The sequence below is a fragment of the Colossoma macropomum genome, unplaced genomic scaffold, assembly GCF_904425465.1.
Source record: "Colossoma macropomum unplaced genomic scaffold, Colossoma_macropomum, whole genome shotgun sequence".
Taxonomy (NCBI): Eukaryota; Metazoa; Chordata; class Actinopteri; order Characiformes; family Serrasalmidae; genus Colossoma; species Colossoma macropomum.
Window position 1 is genome coordinate 11,888,927 of NW_023494801.1, and position 11,240 is coordinate 11,900,166.

General features: G+C 36.6%; 1 protein-coding gene across 1 annotated transcript; it reads right to left on the reverse strand.

The window, feature by feature from the left end:
• Window positions 1–591: 591 nt before the first annotated feature.
• On the reverse strand, window positions 592–7,392 carry cdipt (CDP-diacylglycerol--inositol 3-phosphatidyltransferase (phosphatidylinositol synthase)). The gene is made up of 6 exons (XM_036590306.1): window positions 7,210–7,392; window positions 5,284–5,418; window positions 5,032–5,185; window positions 4,328–4,409; window positions 2,768–2,849; window positions 592–2,470 (listed from the first exon to the last, which is right to left on the reverse strand). Exons 1-6 carry the CDS (start codon window positions 7,250–7,252, stop codon window positions 2,325–2,327), a joined length of 642 nt encoding a protein of 213 aa, XP_036446199.1. The 5' UTR covers window positions 7,253–7,392; the 3' UTR covers window positions 592–2,324.
• Window positions 7,393–11,240: the final 3,848 nt, after the last annotated feature.

The following is an 11,240-nucleotide window of genomic DNA, read 5'->3' on the forward strand; positions in this document are numbered from 1 at the left end:
AATTAAATGTTATTTTCCCTTTAAAACTTATATATGTAAATAACCCCTGTTCTCATTGGCTGCCCTGTATTGTGCAACATTTAAAAAGCGGTCTAAGCTGAAAAAAACAGGTTAGGAAGTTTGCATAAATGGACCAAGTTAAACTGCTGTAGATATATGTAAATTGGTTGGTTTTCATGACATAGCAAAAAAAGAATGAATTAAAAATGGGTTGCAACTTTGTACAAATGGAATACACTGACTGGGAAGCAAGTGATATGTTTTGAAACTTTAACATGTTTCTCAACTGCATCAAACTTTCATTCCAAATTGAAGAAAAAATGTTTTCCAACAATTCATGATATGGGCCATTTAAAGTAGCTGAATTTACTAATTAAAAGGGGTGTCTGGACTTTAACAATTTTGGGTCAGTTTCCTAGACAAGGATTAGGCCTAGTCCTGGACTACATTTTCCTTTCAATGGAGCCTCTCCATTCAAAATGTTGTGTAGTCCAGGAAACCAACCCATAGCGTGTGACTGAGCCCGGAGGCTTTTAAGGGAGCAAATGTAATGTGCCAGCACAGATGTTGCACAAACTATTCGACAGGCTATTCATTTTATGAGGATTTCTTTATTTCTGTGAATATGTCTACAGAAAGCAATAGTATGTCTACAGTGTTCCTCTAGCACTAATACATTCATAAGGTTCGGATGACACAGTGGGATTACCAGAGGTGACATTTCCACTCAAACAATTTATTTTCCCAATTAATACCAGGGGTGGAAAATACTGGAGTAATTGTACTTATGCGAGGTTTGTAGTCGAGTACAAGTGAAATTCAATAGTTGTATTTCTAATCAATGACATTTCAAAAGAAAAAAACATAACTTTTCTAGCTTCAAAGTACTCACTGCAAATCTCAAAGGCCACGTGATTTTTCTCTTTTTCTGTTGCCAGTCTACCAAATTCCTGTTATTGCAAAAATTATATATATATGTAAGTACAATTTCTATGTGCTTTTTCCACCCCAATAAACACACAATATGGCACTTTCATATGCACACCGGCACGCATATGTGTGTGTGTGTGTGCGTGTGTGTGTATATATATATATATATATATATATATATATATATATATATATATATATATATATATAAAAAAAGATAGCAACAATAAAATACTACAACTGATAAAACATCCAATTAACGTAAACAAAAACCAAACCACAACACTCAACTGGTTTTCATTTTGAAGTGTGTAATGTGCCAGTCATTCGTATAGCTGAGCAAGCTGGAGAATCCATGCATGTGTATCCCTGCTATACTATTCTTTATTTACCTGAGGGTAACATACATCTGTCGATACCTTTACTTAGTGGATGGTGTAAGGGTCAAACTCAAACAATATTTCATTATATGGATGGAATAAGAAACACAAACCCAAGATACTTAGATTAAAACAAGAGCAACAGCAATCTGATATATAACCATTACATTACCACTAGTAGTCTATGAATAAATAAATAATTGATCATCAGGACAGCTCTAAAAAGACCCCACAGTTCAATTCTATTAAAGCAATACTCAACTGCAACCTAAGCTTAATCTGCCGCTTCTGCATCATACCACTGATTACCACAGACAATTCTCATGCATTTCCATGTATTTAGAAAAGAACACATTCACTTGAACCACACGTGGGTGGGTTTCACAACATACGTGTTTTTAGCAGACCGAGGCGCATTTTTGTTCAGTTGCTTTTAACAAGAGAGACTTGTTTTACACGTTTTATGTCAAAAATGTTAATCTCAAGGTAGTCATAAGCACTGCTTCTATGACTTTTGCACAGGCCACATTTTATGTTTTATTTTTTACCCCAATATGTTACATTGAGCAAATAAACAATAATTGTGCATTAAAATGTGCAGAAGTTCATCCCCCCCAGGGTATGAGCCCTCTTTGCAGTAGAAAGAAGCCACTGGGCAATTGCTGAATTATCTGAATAAACATTTTAAAATATGATTATATAACATGAAACAGCAACTGCTCTGTGGTTTCTATTATAAGGGAATCTCAAGCCAACAGGTCAATACACTGAAATGTCTGTGGTAAATCAACCATTAACGTCAGATGTGACAGACAGAGGTTAGGTTGAAAAACTAAAGTATTCCTTTAACTTATCTTTTGAACTGGTCTTTATCCCTCTTTAACCTCCCAACCCCACAGGTGTCATCCCTCTTTTTATCCGCCTGTTTTTCACTCATCCCCTCCTTACACAGATAGTACTTATACATCACAGGTCCATTTAGATGCACTCTTCCATTCTTCCTTTATTCTTCTCTCACTTGGTCTTGCTCCTTGCCATTTCGCGGTCAGCTTGGTCAATGGCAGCCATGTTGCAGGAGGCGGTGATGAGGTGGAGTACGCTGATACCCGCCTTCAGCACACATACAACACCACACACCGCCAAGAGCCACTGTAGCCACACTAAAAATACACACACATACAGAGTTACATACAAGCGCTTTGGGGGTGTTCAAACTAGAACCAAATTTGTTCTTTATTATTTACTATTTAATTTATCTTGGCAATAAATGTCTTTTTGCTTGAAAGAAAAGGCTATACAACATTAGAATAAATGCTATGAAACAAATAAATGCACTAAAAAGTAACAAGAATTTCTAACCCTAGACAAGATAGAGAGAGGGAGAGGCAGAAGTAGGAAAAGAGAAAGAGGGAAGTGTGGCTAGGCAGAAGGAAACATTAGTGACCGCAAACACTCACCCTGTGGCTCTTCGATGTAGTACAGCACATACAGCAGGCAGTAAAACAGCTCATTCCCCATACACATGAAAAAGAGCACCGGCTATGGAAAAAAAGCACTGCAGTTAGAGGAGCCTATATACACTAGCGTATCGAAGTTTGGAATCACTTGGCATAAATATTTGTTATTTTTGTATTTAATAACAAATTAATACACAATGATACAAAAAACATAACAAAATATACTATATATATATATATATATATATATATATATATATATATATATATATATATATATATATATAAAGTTTACTTGGAATAATTCAATGTTAAATAATCCCTTCGAGATTTGAACATAAACTGCCTGCCAAAAGCTTTTCAAAATGTTGTGTAAGACCAATAAGCACCTTTTTTGTTGATTTGCAATAATGTAACATAATAAAGACTAACCAAATCTATCTTGATGAGAACAATCTCTCATGTGTAAATATTTGGGGCAGCATCTGTGATGGTGCTTACTTGGGAATAATGCCAAATCCCACATTGTTTATCCCCATGTTGTGATGTCATAACTCATCAGCACTCAAATCATTCAGCCGTTTAAACCACTGCTGGTTTCAATACGTGGACAAAAACACTGTCAAATTACTCGTCAGGCAAAGCCTTTAATACCATGATGAGCATAAAGCTGAGTGCTGCAAAATATACCCAAAGTGTAAGCAAATAGCTTTGCAGGTACTCTGTACTTAACTAGGCCCAGTTTCCTGAAGGCACCGAACAAGACATGAAAAAACAACATAAAAACGCAAAATATTCAGACTCAATTTTTTCGTATCAAAACTACACACTGGGCGTGACGCAATATTTTTTTAAATATAGATTTTGAAGATGCAGCTCTGCATAAGATGAAGCTCAAAACAAACAGACTGAATGTCTTCAAAAGCAAAAAAAGATCTACACCTCACAGATCGAGCAAATATGACACTGGGCTACTGTTCATTTTGGAAAAGTGAAAGTAGCATAAAGAGCTTTAGCACTTCATTCAGAAGCTGAATCTCTGAGTGCTTCCACACAGGCTATAACCCAGATGTGTAACTCAGTTTGAGCTGCTTTCAGAGATTCTGATCCTTTTGGCATTTGTAAAAACGTTTTATTTGCTGGAACACAGCTGCTCCATCATCTTGGTTGTCACCATGCCAACACCAGAGATGGCTGTGATTACTCAGATAGTTTATTTTGCAAGAAAAAGTCTGCAAACATCAAATAGAGGGAGAATAAAATTACATCACATTTTGGCCGTCTGAAAAAACAGGTTTTGTGTGCAAGATACAGTCAGTTATACACATGCTCAAATTACTGTCGTCTGAAAAAATTGCACTAATAGATCGTATTTGGTGTTAAGATCATCTTAACTGGTAGACAGAGAGTTTAGCATGATGATCACTCTACCATTTAAGAATCATCTTCATGCTAAGATGTTTTTGGCAAATACAGCCCTGAAAAGTAGGAGCGAGAAAAGTCTAATTTTAGAAGAAGACAAAGTGACAGGCAGCGTAGATATTTGTACTTGACCATTACCCTGGAGGTGTAATAGATCCTGAGAATGGGGTTGCCAGACAGGTCAATGGTTTTGTGGCTGGCTGCTCCCTTCATCATAGAGCTGAGAGAGAAAGATGCAAGAGGAAAGATCATAAATTTCTATTTGATACAGATGTTTTACAGGACAGATGGTGTAAAAATCTACTTTCTACTGCCAACTGATGAGACAATCGGGCAAATTCACATGGCACCTTCTAAACAGCAGTAGTGTGGAAAGAGAGCTTACAAGGGGGTTTTGATTTTCTCCTTGGCCCAAACGCAGTTGATCAGCCAAGACATTTTTGGTGTCTAAATATCTTTCTTTAATTTTGTACCAGAGCTACAAGGGTAACATAGCTGACAAGTGAAACTATGGCCATACAAACTTCCCTTAAACCACGTTTAGTAGTAAAAACAGATTTTTGTATGACACGGCATAACATACTGTTAATTATACTGTATAGCTAACAACAGTAATGGTAGTAAACTATCACTTTAACACTTTGTCATCATGCACCTTACATTATATCAAGCCCTATATCTGAGATCACAAAAATAATAAAGTAATTAATTTAGAAAAGAAAGAACAAAAATGAATTCCCTCTTTGATTTCTTGAACTGGGAGCCAGAGAGCCTTCTGAATTCCTGAGTAACAAGACAAATGACCATGGCACACTGCATACATCTGAAAGAAAAAAACTCACCTGTGCAGGTGCAGCCAGTGGCTGGCCACATCCAGGCTCATGCTCAGCTGAAAGAGGAAGGTGTAGGACGGGTAGAGCAGAGCCAGGTTCACCAACAGACACATGGTGGCACAGCGGTCAGTTAACATGTCCAGCATGGCACCAAATTTAGTGCCTGAATGGAGAGGAAGAGAGCATGAGAGAAAAGGAGAGAATTCTCCAACGGCAGAAATCACAATATGTCCCTATAAAGTACAAGGAAGAAAAAACTACCTTGATTAAGGGCTCTTGCTGCGTGTCCATCAAATGCATCTAATAGTGCGCTCAGCAGGTAACAGAACACTGCTGGAGCTGGACAGCATGGCATCAAATAGAAGGACAACAAAGCCAAAATAATTCGGGCATAACCTGTGGCGAGAAGAAAAGAGTGTGGTGAGCTAATTTAGCTTCTACTTTCTTTATATCAAAAATTCAAAATGTAGAAAAATACTAGCAAAATGCAACTTGACATTCATGTCAAAATGAATCTACATTATATATATATATATATATATACATATATATATATATATATATGTATATATATATTAGCATGTAAGATTTCATCTCTCATGAGCAAGAATTCATGGCTTTTCCCAGTTCATATTAATAGGAGGGATAAATGAGTTATTAAAATGCCAATTCTTACATGTAAGAATAGAAAGTTTTAGTATTACATGAAAGAACTGAAGTGAAACGTAACAATTTCATTTCTGCTAATAAGAAATCAACTGGAACAGGCAATAACTAGAATGTACACGTTTAAGTGCAATGTTTATCTGTGAACGTTAAAAATAAACATATTTTTCATATGGACTTCTCAGCTTTTAGTAATTCCACACTGTCAGCACTATCATATTTATTATTATTTACTCATTAATCTCTATATTGTGAGTACTGTTAGCATTTTTCTAGTTTGTCCCACAGAACAGAAAAGAACGTTTATTTCCAAACCCACATTTTAAAGCAAAGTTTTCATGGTGGTTTTGACCTGTGTTCAGGACAGTCCCTCCACATTAACATTTCAAACACGAAGAATAATTTTAGCTGAACACTTAACATAACTTGTTTTCTTCTGAACGTTTCTTTACTGGATGCAATGGCCAGGATTTTTGAATTATTCTATTTTACTTTTTAATGCACAAGTGGACTTATGAGGGCTTCTGCTCTAATTCAGGAGTGCCCAAACTTGTCGCCATGGGGGGCCAAAGTGAAATGTTTACAGTGGGCAGAGGACCAAAAAGACAAAACAATATACAAATAAAGAAGGTAGGTACGTTTTTAAAATGTATTTGGCACTGCACTGTATTCTGGTATTAAAATACTTTAAATTATGAAAATTTGAGTTTAATATGTTATACATAGTATGAAAATAGGATCTTTCATTAGGTGAGGAAGTGGGAGGTCAGCTTAATTTCTAGCAGACCAAATCAAACATCCCAGACCAACTTCGAGTCATACTAGCGAAAACTGTTCTCCCTATTAAAATGAATTGGGAAAGCCATGAGTTTTTACTGCTGAAAGCTTAATTTTGACATGTTAAACGCTACATTTTCACTATTACTAATAACTTATTTTCCAGTTCAAATAGAACTCCTGATATTAAAAATTGATTACAATTTTTAAATTTGATTTAAAAAAAATAAATAAATAAAAATGACTCTCCACAAAAGAGCAATGGTCACTCAAGACTGGAAAAATGCAAATAATTAGGAACTAGCTGCTGTTCCTGCTGGAGTAACTGAACCTGGCAGGTCACCTTAAATGGTGCAGCCTCATGTGCAGAACTACTGGCGCGAGGCCGATGTGAGAAGCCCACTGTATGGCTGACAGGATGTTGGTAACCGACTCAGACTGAGCTGCTGTACTTTTGCTTGAATAAACGAAGTTACCCTTTTTAAACTGAACGGGGCTCAAGTTGGTCTCCTATTCAGCGGCTTCTTGTCCGAGTTTTCCCGTTCCACCTTAAATGGTGCAGTAGTTTCTCCTACAGTGATCTCCGACGACCATTTTAGTTATGAAATTACCGGTTAAAACGATCCACAGAGCAAATCGAAAGACAGTCAGTCATTCAAACACGGCTTTAGCTCATCTTACTGATACACACTGATACACACACCGCGCTGAGCTGCGGAGTCTGCGAGCCTCGGCGGGACTTACCGATCAGATTCGGCACGAACAGAAAGATGTTTTCCTCGGCCATTATAATGGCCGTAGTGTGTTGATCAGAAGGCTGATTGGGTTTTTGTGAGAGTTAATTCTGTGTCGCTGTTTCTTTCAGCAGCTCGATGATTGTCAGGAAGCGTACATTTGTCGTAAGGTGTGACGCCATATTTCCGGTCGCGCAGTTAACCCATTAATACCCGTGTCTGAGTTTCAGTCCTTGAAATCTACATTTTCAGAAAGAATTAAAATTTTTTAAAAAAGTAATAGTAAATTCTGTCGTTTGGTCACACGGGGTTACTGATTAACTAAACAAAAATGGAGCTTTTTGTGTGTGTGTGTGTGTGTGTATATATATATATATATATATATATATATATACACACACACACATACATATATATATATATATATATATATATACACACACATACATATATATACACACACATATATATATATTTATATATATATATACATTTATATATACATACATATATATACACACACATATATATATTTATATATATATACATTTATATATACATACATATATATATACACACACACACATATACATATATAATTAGTAAATCAATACAAAAAAGGGGAGTGTAAGAAATTCAAAACCATCGCTTTGCACCCTTCAGAACAAGGTCTGTAGCATTTTTTTTCTTCTTTTCATACTAATATTGGTCATTGGACAAAGCAAAAGCCTTCCCCTTTAATCTGCACCATCTCCCTCTTAACCAGAAAAAAATATTTATCAGAAAAATTCTCAATCTGGTAGAACCAAACAATGCAAAAAAAGCACTGGATTGTGCCATTACAAATCTATAAAAATGATCTGTAAAAAGCTGTATTAATGCATCACTCAGAAAGAAATATATTTAATTCTGATAACCTTAATTTACAACTATGATTTGTAAAGCCAAAAGATTTTGTTGATTTGTTAGGTGCAAATACTGCAACAAATAAAGTCACAATCGTCACTTTACATCTGCCTTCCTGACTATCATATTACAGAGTTGTAGACAGTTCATCCTCTTCCTCTCTTTGGAAAATCAGCTATTTGCTGGCTGAAATAAATCACTGTGAACTAAAAGGCAAATAGAACCTCCGCTGTCAATAAAAGATAAATTTGTATGAACAACTTCTCTTGGTTTAAAACGGTTATTTTTGTTTGCCACAGCTAGTGATGGCTGTGTTAAGCCTCTGGGACAGGCCTGCAATTAACATTTGTTGTTAATTGACCAGATAAACACAGCAAGTTGACATGTCTTGCAGAGAGAATGCAGTCAGTCCCACAGACTCTTGTCTCTATGGTAACCTCAGACCCTGTCCAGTGTGTTGCTGCTTCAACATGACTTCAGTGACTCTGGCCAGCAGTGAAGATTAAAAGCGGTGAAGGCTACAGCAGTGGCTCATTAAGTGTAGGTCTCACAAAGCTGACAGCAACAACATGATTATACACAAAATACACAACACCGTTAGAAAGATGCACAAAAACAGACTGAAAGAATGACTCGAATGCTGGATTTTTATCCTTTTAATTACTTGTTAATGGTTTCTGTACAAGTTCTATAACCCATTTCTTGTTGTCCTGCTCTTGTTAAACCTGAACACAGTTTGGCCTTACGTATCACACTTTCTCTGAACAGCCTGCTTTTCCTCTCTCTACCACACTTTTACATCAACACATGCTGTGATAGCACACTTCCCCATGTTCAGTCCTTGGCCTGAACTGCCCCCATTCTTCCGACACAGCAGAGACGGGGACAGAGGTACCCACGCTTTCCTCTGACCATTCTGATTTCTTAGTCCCAGACTTATAAACACCCCCTCCAGAACAGACGGCTATAAGAATCCAGCACGTTTTGCTGTAAACACATGGAGTGAAGTGGGCCAAAGCTACAGTGGCCGAGGTTTAGAGTGGTTCTCCTCCTCTGTCTTCAAAGGTAAACAAACTCAGTTACAACAAAGGAGATTTAACATAGGAAATAAAAAAAAAAAGATTAATTGAAGGGGATGTTGGGGCAATGGGAGCTGAAGAAGGGAGCAAACATAAAAAAGGTAAAAAGGAGAGAGGTCAGGCAGACACAGGAGTGTGAGGTACTGCAAGTCTCCTTAGTGTGTGTATGTGAGAAAGAGAAAGACAGAGGGAGAAAAGACAAAGCATGGAGACAATGAAAGGTAAGAGAAAAAAAAGAATGCAAAAAAGAAAGAACAAGGAAAAAGCACAAGTTAGAATACAGGAAAAAAAAAGGAAAAAAAGGGAGATGAAGTAAAAATGAAAAGAAAGAAAGAAAAAGAGAGAGCGAGAGAGTGTTTATGTATGCAAGTGAGCGCTGGTGTTTGTGAAGAGCTGGCAGTGTGGAGGTTTGGAGACCCCTTCAGTTCACTGTGAAAATCTTTGTACGTTATGAAGGACATCAGTATCGCCACCATTCAGGTTACTGAGACAATTTGGTTGTCCATGTAAACAGCTCAAATTGACTTTAGTGTGTCTAGAAATGAAAAAAGAAAAAAGAACAACACCTAGGCAGGAAATGATATGACAAAACATGCTGGATCAGAGGGGGCGTTTTAGACAATGTACAATTAGCTAGAAATTTTCTATACAGCTAAAATTCTTTAAAATGTCCTGTACAAGTTTAATACTGGCTCTAAAATACTACAATCCCAAGAATGCACTGCTTAACAGACTCCTAACCCTGAGACGTAACAAGGAATGCTGGGATAGGTAGTCTTTTCTCTTTTTTCCCCCAATCCCCTCCCCCCCCTCCCTAAAAGTGAGACTTCTCAAGTTCTCCATCACAGTAAAATCACTTGCATTCTCCACCTAGTGGTCAATGTTGGCAAAAAAGGAATTAAAACAGTTAAAAAAAAAAAAAAGGAAAAGAAAAGAAAAAATAATGCAGTAATAAAAAAGAATGACAGAATTAGTTTAGAATTAATTACAACATAAATTACAACTGCAGTAGTTGAAGTAATGATAACAGTATGTTTTTTCATTTCTTACTTTCGAATTACTATATGTTCCCATAGCAAAATTATCATTATCCTATACAAGAGTTGAGTTAGTGCTTTTATGTACACACGCATTATATAAGTACAATATAGATCAAAAGTATTTAACAGTGAACAATCTTAAACCTAGCTGTCAAACTTTTGACAGGTATAATACACATATATACTCACTCATATATAAATGTGCTGTGTGTACGGTTTTGTATACAAATGGCCTCTGTACATTAGGGCTTGATGCACTAATCAGCTCTCCTATGGACATGTACATTACATAAACATATGCCTTTGTAGAGAGAGACAAGGAGATGTAATAGTAACACACTGCCCTCTTGGCTTTTCCAACACATCAGGCAGGAAGAAGACACCACTATGATCCTTTTAACACAACCACACAAAAAAGTGTCACTGACAATTGCTGCTTGACTAAAACTAACAACTTGGCATCATGTGCATATGAGGACATTGGGCGGAGTTGCTTTAGGTCACTCGAGCCTCTGGATGGCAGTACGCAAAGAAAGTGTGGCAAATAAAAATAATCTTGCTTCCCAAAAAAAACAGAAACAAAAAAAAAACAAAACACTGAATTCTCCTTGTCCCTAGTACAAATGTGCATTCTAATGACCATTTTTGATTAGTGTGGTTTTAGTATTATATACACAACTACATGGTATTTATTTCAAGCACCCTCTTTTGTGTTTCAGTTTAGTTTAATATCTTTAAACCGATTTTAAAACGACATGCTACTAACTTTGATGCAGCTTGCTATTGCCTCTCTCTCTCTTAGTAGTAAAGCTCATATTGGCAGTTTAATTATCATTTCCTGGGCCTTAAAGTCCCAATCAGGAACAGTTGAAACAGCACCATGCCAGAACAAAAAAAGGGGTCTGCAGTTTTCCCAAAGCGTAGTGTACTTTTCCTGTTTGAAAGTGTCTATTTTTGTAGTACCAAAAACTGGCATGGATACTGCAGTGATTTCTGATTGGAGCCTTAATTGCTGA